The sequence below is a fragment of the Myotis myotis genome, unplaced genomic scaffold (genome assembly GCF_014108235.1).
Source record: "Myotis myotis isolate mMyoMyo1 unplaced genomic scaffold, mMyoMyo1.p scaffold_m19_p_3, whole genome shotgun sequence".
Lineage (NCBI taxonomy): Eukaryota > Metazoa > Chordata > Mammalia > Chiroptera > Vespertilionidae > Myotis > Myotis myotis.
Window position 1 is genome coordinate 57,996,028 of NW_023416335.1, and position 16,905 is coordinate 58,012,932.

The 16,905-nt window shown below is 42.7% G+C and overlaps 1 protein-coding gene across 5 annotated transcripts in view; it reads left to right on the forward strand.

The window, feature by feature from the left end:
* Positions 1-16,905, forward strand: part of TBC1D4 (TBC1 domain family member 4) — a 196,706-nt gene that overhangs the window by 135,983 nt on the left and 43,818 nt on the right. For all 5 annotated transcript variants that reach the window (XM_036301318.1, XM_036301317.1, XM_036301319.1 and 2 more), the window contains 3 exons: positions 4,716-4,807; positions 5,156-5,266; positions 9,116-9,235. In XM_036301318.1, the coding sequence (XP_036157211.1) occupies positions 4,716-4,807; positions 5,156-5,266; positions 9,116-9,235 (323 nt within the window). The remainder of the gene's footprint in view (positions 1-4,715; positions 4,808-5,155; positions 5,267-9,115; positions 9,236-16,905) is intronic.

A 16,905-nucleotide genomic window follows, 5' to 3' on the forward strand; every position in this document is an offset into this window, starting at 1 on the left:
AATGACCACATGTAATCCTTACAGAGCAAACAACAACAGTACAGATCTCCCTTTTATATTTTTAAAATACATTTTTATTGATTTCAGAGAGAGGAAGGGAGACGGAGAGAGAGAAACATCAATCATGAGAGAGAATCATCCATTGGCTGCCTCCTGTACCCCCCATAACGGGGATCAAGCCTGCAATCCAGACATGTGCCCCGATGGGGAATCAAACAGTGACCTCCTGATTCATAGGTTGACGCCCAACCTTTGAACGAGTCCAGTTAACCTTATAATCCTCACAAATAGCCACGTTGGCCTGGTACAAAAAATTGGTCTATTTTTAGACTTACATTGAAGTTTCAGGGTGTTTCCAAATATTCCACCCCCATTCTCCTCTCCCCGCCCCATTGTTAACATCTTCTATAGCCCAGTGCAGTGATCAGAACAGGATATTAACATTAGTACAATAGTATTATCCAAACGAAACACTTCATTTGATCTTCACCATTTTATTTCACTCATGTCCTTTCTTGTTGTTCCAGGATTTCAGTCAGGATCCTACATTGTATGCAATTGTTATTTCACCCTGGACACCTAGTCTACAACTCTTCCTCAGTCTTGCTTTGTCTTTTATGACTTTGACATCCCTAATGAGTGTTGCTCAGTTATTTTGCTGAATGCCCCTCAGTTTGGCCTGTTGATTTCTTCTCACATTTGGACTGAGGTCTCTCCTCCCTGACCAGAGCACAACAGGGTGGTGCTTGCATCCTTCTCAGCGCATCGTATCATGATGTTCACAGATTTCATTACTGGTCAGATTAACCTCATCACTGGTCAGGGTGGTCTCAGGAATTTTCCACTACAAAAGTACTGTTGTTCCTCATGGACGTAACAAGTATTTTAGGGAAGACAGTTGAATCTACACAAATCTCTTTTCTCTCATGCCTTTGCCCACTGATTCTATAAAAGGCAAATTTAGCTCTACTTATAATGTTCTGATATTTTTAAAATGTAGGACTTATATTACTTGGGTTAATAAAATATAAAGCATATATATGTTTACTGGCAGTGAATATGCCCCAAATGTTAATAGAATAAAGATAAGTAATATTTTCCTCTGTGAATTTTTAGTTTTCAGACCTCACACTATAAAAATAAGTTATGTATCTGTAGACAAAGCTAAACATTTAGGAGTAAAGAAGTGCCTTTATATTTCTCTTTTTAAAAACTACATTGTAGTGCATTTTAAAATATATTTTCTATTACAGAAAAGAAGTTTTTAAACCTTCCCACAAGTAGATAGTCTGTCAGAAGCTCACTGTAACATGACAGGGGACGATAGCAGGTGGGAAGGACTCTCTTTATATGTGCATAGGGCTGGCCCTTAGTTTGGTGGCACCTGAAGTGTTTATAGTTTTAAAGATCTTTCTAAAGAAAAAGCACACAAATTATGAATCCAGAATTAGCAGGACCCTTCCTAAAATCTTGAAGGGACTCTGAAACTTAAGCTTCCCTATCTTCCGGGTATGCATGTATCTGAAGGGAGCAAATGCAGGGTCTGTGCTGACTGGAGAGAGTCATGCAAGCTGTTTTTCGAAGGCCTTGGATAACACCTTCTGACCTGATTTTTTTTACCCCTCTTTTGACATCAGGCAAAGAGAGCATAAGATTGAGCCATGCTGTCATAGTAAGACTAAAAGTAATGACAATAGGAGTCACTGTGTCTAGGCGCTGTTGTGTTTTGCTTATATTAGTCTACGTAATTCACACAGAAATCCCAAAACACAGATACTGTGTTTTAATTCTCATTTTACTCACGAGGAAACTGAGGCACCAAGATAGTGTGTGGGTAATGGCTACCATACCCATAATGCTTGGGAGGGGCAGAACCAGGATTTGAACTTGTTCAGTCTGTTTCCAAAGCAACCCACTGCCTTCTCTCTGAGGGACTATCCGAAGGCAGGATTTTCGGGGCCACGTTGTCTGGAAGCCTGGGCCTCGGTGTGTTTCCCAAACAGTTATTTTCATTTAAGTAAGATGACAGCATGAATTCTAAACGTCATATACTTCATGCTGAGGTACAAAGTGTGAAGCTGGAGAAAGGACCACATTTAGATTCAACACAAATGAATAGGAATAGAAATTTAGTGAGGAAGGTATTTGGAAGGAGTATGTAGATATTATTCCATATCACTTACTGAGGATTACAGTATTCTGTCAGTATGTTTGGCTGCATGAATGAGTTCTATTTTCATTGATAAAAAGAAAGTAGATACTACTATGCTGATGTGACCTGAAGTGAGTCTCGCCATTTAGACCCGGAGGGAGGAACAGGGCCAGCCTTGCCTGGGGACCAAAGTGAGTCTGGGAGTCAGTGTCTGAGGGGGAACTCTAGCTGCTAAGGCCAAAATCTTCGAATGTGAAACTAAAGTGAGGGTGAGCACCATGCAGATGGGGCTATTCTCCTCAATCTTGTTTTCCTGCACTGAAATTCCCGGGGACGTTAACTAGTAATATACTTGCCTCTGAGTATCAGTAACTCACTACTCGGTTATTCCAAAATGGGGAGAAGAAGGAAGTCAAATCAGATTTGCCTTGATGAGGTGGAGGGGATATGTATACTTTGAAAATACATGCCAGCTGCTTCCAATTTCTCTACTGAAATAAAGGTCCAAATAAAAGTCTGGGGCTATGGATTTAGTCACGTATTTCAAATAACTGCCCTCTTTACTTCTCCCCTTTGTAATCTTTTATCCTCCCAGGCATGTTAATAAGACACTGAAGTAGTAAACCACTTAAAATAAAACACAAACAATCATGTGAGTCAATTTCTGCATATATCGCCTAAGGAACCTCTTAACTTTGCCAGCCAATAAACTGTGGGTAGTGGGTGTCATCGCATATCACAGTGAACTTTAGTGCTGCTGTTCCTGTGTGCAAGCACAAGTTTTCACAGAATTTTGTTGGAACTGCACAAAGAAAGATGGAGCTGAGGGTTTCAGAAGCCTTTCTTTCTCCTTTCTGATGTGCAGTATAGATATGCAAGTGGGTTAGAACAGGTTCAGTGGTGGCCCTGTGCACATTCTGACAACCATCAAACAAATTCTAGTTCTTTCACAACAAAACATATTTTGATGTGATTCTCTCAGTGATTTTAAAGTGCCAGATTACTTCTTAGGTTCACTAAATATTATATATAGGTAGGTATCCTCTTTCTAATTCTATCTAATAATAGACAAACATGGTAATGGACCATACCTTCGCTACGCCTCCCATTGGCTAATCAGCACAATATGCAAATTTACCGCCAACAAAGATGGCGGCTAATTTGCATACTGCAGGCAGGGCGGGTCAGCGCCATCTTGCCTGCCCCGCCACCATCCGGGCCTGCTATTTGCGACTCGGGGCGGCAGGCGTCCTGTGTGCAACCCAACCCAGGGCAGCAGGGCAGGGCAGCGTGGCTCCTCTGTCACCCCAGCTTCCTCATCATAGCTCCCTTGGGGGCCTAAGCCTTTAGTCGGACATCACCCGATGGCTCCCTGGCTGCCAGAAGGATGTCTGACTGCAAGCATAGGCCTGATCCCCTGGGGAGTGGGCCCAAGTTGACAGGTGGACATCCCCCAAGGGATCCTGGACTGCAAATGGGCGCAGGCTGGGCTGAGGGACCCCCCTGAGTGCACAAATTTTTGTGCACCAGGCCTCTAATCAAAATATAATAGCAAGCAGTATTATAAGTGGAACTATGTTTAGAAGCTCTACTCCTTAAAAATAGATGGTCATTTGAATCATTGTAAATATGAATTGCATTTTCTCTTTTTAAAACAATTATAAAAAATGTTTTTATGGGAAAAAAATTTTTGCTCAAGGATTTAATATGTTATGTGTAACAGTGTTATAGATAAATACATAAAAAGATATAAAGAAGCAAACACTTTCTTGGTAAAATTATAGTATTAAAAATGTCACTAAATATTAATGTTGTTATTGAAGTTTTATTACCACAGAACAAGACCTGCGTGATGGGGGAGGGGTGCCTGTCTAAGCTCTAGCTCTACCTTTTAACATTATCAGTTTTTCTTTATTTTTTAAAAGTCAGGTTTTATTCTTAGAGATTTTGGCCAAGGCTAGTGTTTAGCTTTGATTTCCGTGTCAAGAACTAGGATAATGTTAATTCACCACAAGTTCCTGTGGTGGCTAGTTAGATTGTTACTATATCCAATGGTATCTATCTGGTTAAGCTGTTGATGTATCATTTAGAATTTTTTTTGTTAATAAATCTGACTTCAGGATCATTGATGGGGCAGTGATTTTGGTGATGAGGTTTTCTATCATGTCCTCTTTTTTAAAAAATATATTTTTATTGATTTCAGAGAGGAAGGGAGAGGGAGAGAGATAGAAACATCAATGATGAGAGAGAATCATTGGTTGCCTCCTGCATGCCACCTACTGAGGATCGAGCCCACAATCCCGGGCATGTGCCCTTGACCGGAATCGAACCCGGGACCCTTCACTTGCAGGCTGACATCCTATCCACTGGGCCCAACCGGCTAGTGCTCCTTCACGTCCTCTTGATTTCACGGTAGTGCTCCAAGGTTTGTTGTAGGCAGGGATACGTCTCCTTGAGAAGACGTAACCTCGGAGCCTGTTGACGAGGGGATAAGCTGCGATACATGATACACATTCTGATTTCTGCAGCTGCACTCAGTGCTGATACCCATCATTTCCCATAGGTCTCTACCCGCCAAGAGCCAAGCTGGCGATTCAGAGGCATCTCTCATCCCTGACGGATAATGAGCAAGCGGACATCTTTGAACGAGTCCAGGTAACCTTGCTTATAATCCTCACAAATAAGATATAAGGAATGAGAACTGGATCCTGTTTTCTAAGTTCTTTTTCTTATTTCCGTATCTGAAGTTAAACATTGTACCATTGGGTGCTGGGAGCCAGTCCACCGACTCCGTCTACACCTTTGGGAACCCCTGGACCTGCTGGGGTTGGACCCCAGCAATTGGGTAGTAACTAGAATGCCACTGGTACTTGTGCTTCTAAGAGCAGCGAAATGCTGAGCTTTATTAGGCTTGTCTGCCAGACAGATAGAACCAAGTGGGAATAAAATTAACCGAGAGAAGCTGTGTTGCCATAGTGTGTTCTTGGTTTGTCTGTTCAACAGAAAATGAAGCCAGTCAGCGACCAGGAGGAAAATGAACTTGTGATTTTGCACCTGAGGCAGCTGTGTGAAGCCAAGCAGAAGACACACATTCACATCGGGGAAGGCCCGTCGGTGAGGAGAGGGTTCTTTCTTGACCTTGTTTTGTCTCTATATGCAGTCGGATGACCACAGAACATGGGAAAGGAGTTTCCTTCCTTTGCGTTCTACCTTTAGGGCTCAAGTCTTATCAGATTTATTTCTCAGCATTTTAGGAGTTTCTTAGGAAATTCAAACGGACATTGGCACATTGAGATAAAATAATAATGGTTTTTAAGTGTAAAAACATTTGTGGGGTTTTTTTTGGTATAAAATCATTAAAAACATTTCATGATTTAGGGTGAACATGAATTTTCAGTTACATTAATCCATTATTTTATTTTAAATTCATGGGAACATGTTGGGGAGGAAGAAACTTTCCTCCACCCTTCTAGGTTTTTTTTTTTTTTTCTGCTCAAATAATCAAATAGACATGAGGCAGATGAATAAGATAAAATGACCCAATTTAATTACACACTTGTGTACGGGAACCCCACATACTTGAGAGTCAGAGATCCCATATATGAGAGAGGCTGAGTTTCAGAAACAGAAAGGGAAATGAGGACTGTGACATTCTGAGGTAAGGGTGCCTTGGGCTTCTTAGGGGAGGATAGTCATTGTTGGATGATAAGAAGAGCAGATATTCAGTAATTAGGAGTTTGCCCTGCCCTATAGATAGATCATAAATTATTTCTTTTTTTAAAAAAAATATTTTTATGGATTTCAGAAAAGAAGGGAGAGGGAGAGAGAGATAGAAACATCACTGATGAGAGAGAATTATTGATCAGCTGCCTCTTGCATGCCTCCCACTGGGGATCAAGTCTGAGCCCTGGCCGGGAATCCTGGTTCACAGACCTACACACAACCACTGAGCCACACCAGCCAGGCAGTCATAAGTTATTTCTGGTGATAACTTCTTTTTATGGGCAATGCCCCTAATTTAAATTCTTTATGGGAGAGGCAAGATTCTTGTCAGTCCACACACAAGGTCGTGATTGGTAAATAGCAAACACCCAAAGAATCAGTAATATCATGGAGACAGCTATTCTAGCTGCAAACTCATGAATGCTCTTTTTGTGCACATGGCTTAGAATGTATTTTCAGTTGCATATAAATAAAGCAAGACCACCACCAACAGCATGTAAAGAGCTGATGACATATTTACTTCTTAATAACACTAGTTCAGGTTGTGTCTTTATTTCACTTTATTCAGAACAAATCACATATCACTTTTTTTCCCTTTATTGATTAAGGTATTACATATGTGTCCTTACTCCCCACCCCCTCATGTCCTCACCCTCCTGGTGTCTGTGTCCATTGGTTAGGCTTATATGCATGCGTACAAGTCCTTTGGTTGATCTCTCTCCCTTACCCCTCCCCTCCCTTCCCTCTGAGGTTTGACAGTCTGATTAATGTGATACAAATCACATATCACTTTACTAGTGATTCCTTAACTTATTCGTTGAACAGGTTCTTCCAGAGAACCTTCTATGAGCCAACCTGAGTGATAATGTTGAACAAAACTGTGATGAATAAATGATGTTCCCTCCAGAGAAGGGCTCATATATGCCAAACGGGATTGCAAACAGATGGACACACATAATAGAGGCAACAAAATAGCTTTTTAAAAGGATGTGCAGTGAGCACAAAAGTAGCTACGCCTTTGCTCTGGAGCTGGAGTAGAGTAGGGTAGAGGGAAGACTTAAAGAATTCAAGAAGATTTTTTTGGCGGGGGGGGGGGGGAGGTAGCTGGAGTTTTAAGGGAGATAATGTTTGCTAATCAGGAAGGTGAGGAAGTATGTTTTAAGAAAGGGACATTGAGCACAAAGTTGTGTAGTAACTTTGTGACCAGGAGTGAACACGTGCTCCATGCAGGCCCTGGAAGTACATACTGTTTTTTTAGGGGGCTCTTGGAGATTGATGGGGAAATAAGGCTGGAAGGACAGGCAATGGTGAGATGATGAAGAGCCTTCAGTGCTATGCCTTGGTCATTGAAGGATTTCAAGTAAGAGTGTGAGAAGACCAGATTTGTACTTGAAATAGAAAATTTTATTATCACAGTAACAGTCAATTTGTGGACAGGTTGATGGGTGTTGACAGCATTAGGAATAAAGTCACATTCTCAAGTTCGGAGAATTTTACAGTGGAATATGTGAGAAGTGATTCATTTAATTTTTGCACAAACTTTTATAACGTGCATACTATTATTAGGCAGTGGTGATGAATAATGACAGCTCTTTTCTGCCATCTAACTGTTTAGGAGGAGAAACCAACATGTACTCAAATAAATTAAAATATGGATATAAGGTGTGATTAGTACAATGATATAAGTATTAGCAGGCAGAGATAGCATGGGTACACAAATAGATTGAATGGTTCTGTCTTGAAAATTTTGTTTGGGTGAGAGGCCAAACGAGAACACGGAGAGGAACTGAGTTCAGGGCTATGTGAGGCATGATCGTTAGGATTTAGTGCCTGACTGGATAGATATGCAAAGGAAGGGAGAGGGAGGCTTCAAGGTTTCGGATTTGGGGAGACTGGATAAAACAGAGGTAGAAAACACAGAAGGAAGATGAAGTGGGGTACAGGATGGAAATGAGAAGAGTTTAAGAAACGTGCTTGAGATTTAATTAGAAAAATAGGTTAATTTAAAAAAAATGGAGGCATTTGAGTTGGTAGTGTAAATGTGAAGAAAATGAGCTTTGGCAGAGATTGAAAGTCAGAGGGTGATGTGCTAAAGAACACCCACATTTCAGGCAATGAGTGGATTAACATTAGGCCAGTGAACCAGACTGAAAGGGAATAATGTAGTATAAAGGGGCTTAGAAAGGTTTATTATGGTAGGTGACCAAGGTAGGAGAGAGCTGAAATAAGATCAACAATGGCCAGTGATATAATAGGAAGGTCAAGAGACATAAAGACTAAAATCTTTTTTTTTTTTTTTAGAAGGTGTTGAGTTGTTGTTTATTTAGCTATTTGATTTTTTCTATAGCCATTTATCTCCTCTATGCCCTCTTCCATCTCTACCCACCCCCACCCCCTGCAATCACCACACTGTTGTCCATGTCAGTGAGTGCTTTCTCTCTTCTTTTTTCTTATTTGCTTAATCCTCCCCAACACCCTCCCTCCCCACCACTGAGAGCTGTCTGCCTTCTCTCTCTCTATGAGTCTGTAGACTAAAATCTATTAAGGGGTTTGCTTTTATCAGTCATTGATGGTGATAGTGATGTTGACCAGAAGGACAAAAACAGTGGGTGAGTAGTTACTCGTATGTGCATTGTTTTTTGTGTGATGGAGGACACTATAAAGAAAAGATTTTTAACAAATTATAGTTCCTGCTAATATTTCTTCCCTTTCTGTTTCTCTTTCCCCACCTCCCTCCCTTCCACTCTCTCTAAGAAATCAATGGAAAAAAAATGCCCTCAGGTGAGGATTAACAACAACAACAACAAAAAAGACAATGGAATTGTAATAGAGGCCATAGAGGAATCCAGCTTTCCAGAAAATGCATTTTTTAAAACATATTTCCTGCACTTTCCTTGGCAATTTAAATACAAATATGCAACTTCAAAAGAAATGGCTATAGTTGATGATCAAAATAACAACAATAAAAACATTTCCAGTGTAATTTTTGTTAAATGCAGATGGAATAAATTAGCAGAAAGAAAAGGCATAAAGGAAAGACCTTATTTCTGTCTTTTTATTACTTACAGTATTAAAAAGTAAATCCCTTCCCTTATAATCTGTCTGTTCACAGTGTGGAACCTAAATTATTTCTCCTTAATAGAGCTGCAGAAGAATTCTTGTGCTTTTTAATGGCATCTTTAAAGCCTCAATTAACCTTGAGTATTCCCAACTAAAATTTATCTGTTTTTCTTTCTATAGACTTTTTCAAATAGTACAATACCGGAAAATGCGGCAAGCAGTGGAAGGTTCAAACTTGACGTTCTGAAAAATAAAGCTAAGAGATCTTTAACTAGCTCCCTGGAGAATATCTTTTCAAGGGTAAGAGTACACTGAGACCCTTTTAATATCTGTGTTCTTTACTAGTATCTGCTTTGTTTCATTCTCAATTGACTCACAGAAAAGTCCTTTTTTAAAAAACAACAAAAACTACCGTGATAACTGTAATTTTGTTAACACAATTTAAATAATCTCCCAGGGTAAATTTCATTCTCAGATATAGATTTATTCTGGTTATTATAATATCTGAATTTCACTAATAGAGATTTATTAGTGACGATATATCCTAAATAATAAAAGCCTAGGTGGCATGATGTGATGCCCTTGCACGACATCATCAAAGATGGCTGCCACAACAGGGCCGCCACAAGAGGGCCCGCAGGGGAGGGCAGTTGTGGGTGACCAGGCCTTCAGGGGAGGGCCATAGGGTGTGACCAGGCCAGCAGGGGAGGGCAGTTGGGGGCAAGATCAGGCTGGCAGGGGAGGGCAGTTGGGGGAGAGCAGGCCTGTAGGGGAGGGCAATAGGGTGCAACCAGGCCTGCAGGGGAGGGCAGTTGTGGGCAATCGGGCCAGTGGGGGAGGGCAGTTGGGGGTGAATGGGCTGGCAGGGGAGCAGTTAGGCATCAATCAGGCCGGCAGGGGAGCAGTTAGGGGGCGATAAGCTGGCAGGCAGAAGCAGTTAGGGGCAATCAGGCAGGCAGGCAGGTGAGTGGTTAGGAGCCCTGCGTGATCGGGCCTAAACTGGCAGTTGGACATCCCCCAAGGGGTTCCAGATTGGAGAGGGTGCAGGCCAGGCTGAGGGACACCCCTCCCCCTGCCCCCCCCCCCCCCGTACACGAATTTTGTGCACCAGGCCTCTAGTCCTATATAATAAAAGCCTAATATGCTAAGTCTACTGTTGTTGGGTCATTTGTTCAACCAATCAAAGGGTAATATGCTAATGATATGCTAAGGCCATTCAACCGCTCGCTGTGACGTGCACTGACCACCAGGGGGTAGACGCTCCGACCGGTAGGTTAGCTTGCTGCTGGGGTCTGGACGATCAGGACTGAGCAAGACAGGCCGGATATGCCCTGGAGCCCTCCTGCAGTCCCTCCCTGGCTGGCAAACCTCCTGGGTCCCTCCCTGGCCCCAATCATGCACCCGTGGGGTCCCTTGGCCTGGCCTGTGCCCTCTCACAATCCAGGACCCCTCAGGGGATTTTGGAGAGCTGGTTTCGGCCCAATCCCACTGAACACAGGAGCTGCCCCCTGGTGGTCAGTGCACTCCCACAGGGGGAGTGTTGCTCTGCTAGAAGCCTGGCTCATGGCTGGCAAGCACAGTGGCGATGGCGGGAGCCTCTCCCACCTCTGCAGCAATGCTAAGGATGTCTGACTGCCAGCTTATATCTGCTCCCCGTGGGGAGCGGGACTAAGCCATAAGTTGGATATCCCACAAGTGCTCCCGACTGCGAGAGGGCACAGGCTGAGCTGAGGGACGGACCCAGCCCCCCCGCTGAGTGCACTAATTTTGTGCACCAGGCCTCTAGTAAAGTTATAAAGAAATCCTTCTTTTGCTCATTTTAGGAGCTGATAGGAAATGCTGAAAATATTGAGTATAAGTGAACAGAAATTTATGTATTCCTTTTAGTAAATCTGGAGGAAGAATATAGTCTATTTAAAAATAAGCAAAGTGATTCCTATTCCCTTTCATTTTCTTCTTCCTGAACAATTCAGTCCTAATGCTGTTAGTGAGATCAACTAACAGCAGGTGTCTTGGGGTTGGAGAGCAGGGGAACCGCAGTGGCTCAGAGCAGAGTGACAGTGCCTAGTGGGTGCTGTATGTGGGGTGGCCCAAGGCAGCATGTGGGAACCAGAGTGTGGTGAGGAGGGTGTCAACTTAGGAAGTTGCAGCCTGAGTTGATGAGGCCCAGTGCAGGGTGTCAGAGCCAGAGTGGAGAGGAGAAAGCACTCATGGTGCCTGATACAAGGAGTTAGAGTCTGTGCAGGGTGGGGATGACGACCATGCCTGGGGGTGGCACTCAGCATGGGTGTTGGAACTTGAGTAGGATGGGGAGAGTGTCTGTGAGGTGGCAGTTGTGGAGACCAATTGCACAGAGGGGATATAATGTATTAAGATAGTGGGATGTTGGGAGAAAGGAATTACAAATATACAAAGGGAGGAAATTATAATGAACTCTGTGTTGTTGGATTCAACTCAGAAGTAACAGCATGGAATCTTGGTTATCTATCTATCTATCTATCTATCTATCTATGAATCATCTATCATCTATCTATATTTTTGAGGAATAGGATTTTATATATTACTAGAGGCCCAGTGCACAAAAATTTGTGCACTCTGGGGCGGGGGGGCGGGGGTCCCTCAGCCCGGCCTGTGCCCTCTCGCAGTCTGGGACCCCTCGGGGGATGACCACCTGCTGGCTTAGGCCTTCTCCTGGGGGATTGGGCCTAAACTGGCAATCAGACATCCCTCTGGCAGCCCGGCAGCCCTCGGGGAATGTCCAGCGGGGAGCAGACCTAAGCTGCAGTCGGACATCCTTAGTGCTGCTGAGGAGGCAGGAGAGGCTCCCACCACCACCACTGTACTGGCAGCCATCAGCCTGGTTTGTGGCTGAGCAGAGCTCCTCCATGTGGGAGTGCACTGACCACAAGGGGGCAGCTCCTGCATTGAGTGTCTGCCCCCTGGTGGTCAGTGTGTGTCATAGTAACCAGTCATTCCCAGTCTTTCTGCTGTTAGGGTCAGTTTGCATATTACCCTTTTACTATATAGGATAGAGGCCTGGTGCACGGGTGGGGGCCAGCTGGATTGCCCTGAAGGGTGTCCCGGATCAGGGTGGGGGTCCTGATGGGGTGCCTGTCCAGCCTGGGTGAGGGGCTGATGGCTGTTTGCAGCTTGTCACACCCCCTTCAGGGTGGGGTTCCCCACTGGGGTGCCAGGCCAGCCTGGATGAGGGGCTGATGGCTATTTTCAGGCTGGCCACACACCCTTTAGAGTGGGAGCCCCACTGGGGTGCCTGACCAGTCTGGGTGAGGGCCTGAGGGCCGTTTTCAGGCTGGCTGGAGACTGAAGCTCCCAGCCTCTCCTTTTTTTATTTTTTTTTTTATTCTGGGATTTATTTACCTTCTATAATTGAAACTTTGTTGCCATCACTGGAGCTAAGAACCGGGCTCCTGCTCGCTTCGGCTCTATGGCCACAGCCTGCTGAAAGCAGGTATCTGGGGTTTGTTTAGCTTCTATAATTGAAACTTTGTTGCCGTCACTGGAGCTGAGATCTGGCTCTTGCTCGCTCCAGCTCCGTGGCCATGGCCAGCTGAAAGCAGGTATCTGGGGTTTGTTTACCTTCTATAATTGAAACTTTGTTGCTTTTGGAGCTTAGAGCTAGGCCGCGGCAGGCAGAGAACCTTGGCTTCCTCCATCACTGGAGCAAGCAAGCCTCCTGCTCACTTCAGCTGTGTGGCTGCCGGCTGCCATCTTGGTTGGGTTAATTTGCATATCTCGCTGATTAGCCAATGGGAGGCATAGCGAAGGTACGGTCAATTACCATGTTTGTCTATTATTAGATAGGACTAGAGGCCCAGTGCACAAAAATTTGTGCACTCGGGGGGTCCCTCAGCCTGGCCTGTGCCCTCTAGCAGTCTGGGACCTCTTGGAGGATGTCCACCTGCTGGCTTATACCCGCTTCCTGGGAGATCGGGCCTAAGCTGGCAGTCAGACATCCCTCTGGCAGCCTGGGAGCCCTCAGGGGATGTCCACTTGCCAGCGGGGAGCAGGCCTAAGCTGCAGTCGGACATCCTTAGCGCTGCTGAGGAGGCGGGTGAGGCTCCTACCACCACCGCTGTGCTGGCAGCTGTCAGCCTGGCTTTTGGCTGAGCAGAGCTCCCCCTGTGGGAGCTCACTGACCACCAGGGGGGCAGCTTCTGCATTGAGCATCTGCCCCCTGGTGGTCAGTGTATGTCATAGTGACCAGTCATTCTGCTGTTATGGTCAATTTGCATATTACCCTTTTATTATATAGGATACATATAATATATGTATTGACATATGTGTTTAAATGTGTACATATGGTCTCTGGCTCTGTCCACTGATAGGAGCTGGGACCAGCTTTTCTACAAATAATATCAGATAATGAATTAAGTCTTGCTGGGTGACAAATACCCAGATTTGGGTTTCTATATATCATTCTACAAGAGACAACCATGATCCTGGGAGAAATGGCTAGTTTCAGGACTGTAGGGAAAGTACAAGATAAGACCAGAGTATCTTGGTAATCTAACTAGTAAGGAAATGCTCAAAGAAAGATGCTGCTATGTCATAAAGACATAAAAACCATAAAGGGCTCCCACTGGTGACACCTGAGACAATATGAGCATCAAAATGAATGATAGCAACATATGAATCTGTTGCATAACATAGGAAACCATGAGTCTATTCTGACATGAAAAATAAATGAATACATTGAGAGTTTGAACAGGATTTAATTAATACTTACTGTTTACAAAGAGGAAAATAGTAAGTTTAAAATGGAGTAATGAAATTGAATATCATCAGCAACAGGACATCTGATACAAAGAATACTTTGGTGGTATTTCTGCTAAAGGGGCAGAACCTGAACCTGATCATGAAGAAATATCAACAAACTCAAGTTATTCTCTACTATAGGCTTGGTGCACGGATTTGTGCACCAGTGGGGTCCCTCGGCCTTGCCTGCAGGGATTGGGCTGAAACCGGCTCTCTGACACCCCCAGATTTGGAGAGGGTGCAGGCCAGGCTGAGGGACCCCACTGGTGCACAATTGGGGCTGGGGAAAGACCACAGGAGGTTGGTCAACTGGGGAGGAACTGCAGGAGGGCTCCAGGGCATGTCCGGCCCCTCTTGCTCAGTCCCAGCAAGCTAACCTACTGGTCGGAGAGTCTGCCCCTGGTGGTCAGTGCACATCATAGCAACTGGTCAAATGGTTGAACGAATGGTCAGACACTTAGCATATTAGGCTTTTATTATATAGGATAATCCACAAAATAATCAGTAGCCTGTTACCTTCAAGAGTGACAAGGTCAAGAAAGTGCAATAGCATTAGGACATTGTAACTTCTGATATATAGTGCTGTTATTTTTTTATTTTGCTAGAAATCAAAATACTTCTATAGGTATTTTTCTTAATGGTTGAGATTCTTCTAAGTCTATCAAAAGCAAGTATGCAGCTTTCAGTGCTATTATTTTATCACCAGACACAGAATCTAGAATAAGAGTATCTAAGGAGATTACTCAGAAGTGTGTTCATGCAACTTTTTCTTAAAACTTTTACTACCTTATTTTCTTCAAAGTGTATTAATTAGCTATGCTCTTTCTTGTTCCTCCCTCCCCCCCTCCTTTCCTTCCTTCCTTCCCGCCCTCCCTCTCTCCCCTCCTTCTCTTTCCTCCCTTCCTCCTCTCTTTCCCCTGTCTTCCATGGTGTGTTGGTGAGAATTTTAATAGAAAGTCCATTTAGATAGATGGTCAGGGGATGTGAATTCAAGACCTGGCCCTAGCAGATTTTATATTTTAATTTTTGGGAAAATTACTTACCTTCTCTAAGCTATAGTTTCCTCATTTATGAAACAGGCATACTACTATCAGCTTACCTCACATTACTGTGAAGATGAACTGTCAGTATATTAGGAAAGTATCACATTATAGATATGAAGTGGTCCAAACAGTGGGAGCTCTGAAACGTTGCTATTTACCAAATGACAAAAGGATATGTAGAGTTCCTCTCTTAATCCAGCTAGTACTTTGGCATTCTGCACAATACCTGCTCCGCTGTCTTTGAAGTGCTACTTCGTAGCTTTGAATGTCGGTAATGACACTTTAAGCAAGAGCACAGCCAGTCTATTTTGATCAAGGTGGATACTGTAGCTTTTATGTCACAAATGCCGTCAAGTGTCATAAATTACGTGACCAAACAAGGTCTTGCTTGCACCATGTGCAGCAGAATGGACTTACTGGGAAGGTTGGCAGCTACCCATGTTGTATCAAAGGTTACAATAGAGAAGGGGTTTTGTGTACTAAAATTTGTCTGTTTTGTTTTTCCTCTTTGAATAAAAAGTAGAAAATTGACACTTCAGTCTTAAAGTTTGACTCATAATTACTGTCATTTTTAAATGTAAAAATATTTTATTTAATTGACTGTAATTGTTTATGAAATAGGATACATTTTTCAATAGCTGAGAAGCTCAGATCCCTGACAATCAAAAAGTGGGTCCAAGGGAAAAGGCTTGACACATGTATTACCAAATCACAGTATAGTAAAACTGAAACAGCTGTCTGTTCAGAGGTGAAAAGACAGTCTTGTGTTCAGATTGTTTGTTGCTTTTTCTCAAGTTGAAGTTTACCAAAAGAGAATATTTATGAATATATTTATTAATATACATATTTCTAAAAAAGGACTATAAATTAAAGTGTGAGTCATTGGAAAACAGTCCTCATTTCATGCTTTCTTCAGAGTAATATCCATTGTCCTTACTTGTTGAAAATGTGTGAATAATTAAAACAATAAGTAAGTTTTCTTTCTTTTTTTTTAACCTGGGTTGCAGTTTCCAACTCCGGCCTCAGTTGGGGCATGGAGGCAACCAATATATGTGTTGTTGATGTTTCACGTTGATGTTTTTCTCTCTCTCTTTCTCCCCGCCTTCCCCGCATCCCTTTCTCCCTCCCTTCCACTCTCTTTAAAAAGCAATGGAAAAAATATACTCGGGTGAGGATTAATAAAAAACAAAACAAAACAAAACAAAAAGAATTATCAGGTCCAAACCAAATGTCAATAGTGCCAAGATTTAAAAACTCTGATCTCAGGCATTTGGTCAAGAACATGATAGGAATGTACTGATTGGGTGAAGTGCTTGCTTGAAAAAAAAGTGTCTTTAAATTCTTCAGGGAGTATTATAATTGAACCTGATGGACATATTCATCAGCTCTCATGTTCCTCATCCTATTACCTTTTTCTTGGAATATTAAAGGACATTAAAAACCAAAAAATAATAATGATAATAGAAGAAAAGCAACGTATTCAATTAGATGAAGAATAAAGAAACCCTTTGTAAGTATGATGGAAATAATTAGTGCTTAGATGAAAGTTTACAGCACTAAACGTCCATGTTAGAAAGAAGAAAGATACAAATTTAATAATCTAAGTTTAAACCTTAAAAAGCTGGAAAAGCCATTCAATGAAATATAGATAAAAAGAGATGAAGTACTAATACATGCTAGAAGATGGATGGACCCCCAACACCTCAGTAAGTTTTTTTTTGTACACACATATACATGCACACGCAATACATGGGTAAAATACCTCTGTGAGTAAAATGTGTGATTTACGTTGCTATTGTAATAATGCAAATGGTTCAATACCCATCTTACTACTTTTACTATTGTGAGCAAATAACCTGTTTAAGATAACCAGGCAGGTTGGCATGTAAGCAGCAGCTAAAAAATTGCAGAAAGTGACCTGGTCTTTATAATATTTACCTCTTGGCCACACACAGTTACCCAGTCATTTATCATCAGCAAATATAGTTTATTATTGGAAGTGTGACATGTTATAGTATAGAACTGAAGAACTGAAATAACCTTAATCAGATTCTAGGCATTTGTGTTATTACATGTAACCAATGAAGGCTAGTTTTGTTTGTAATTCTACTTTTCACAAAGCTCTATCTCAGGGAGGAGTATTGAGTAAGA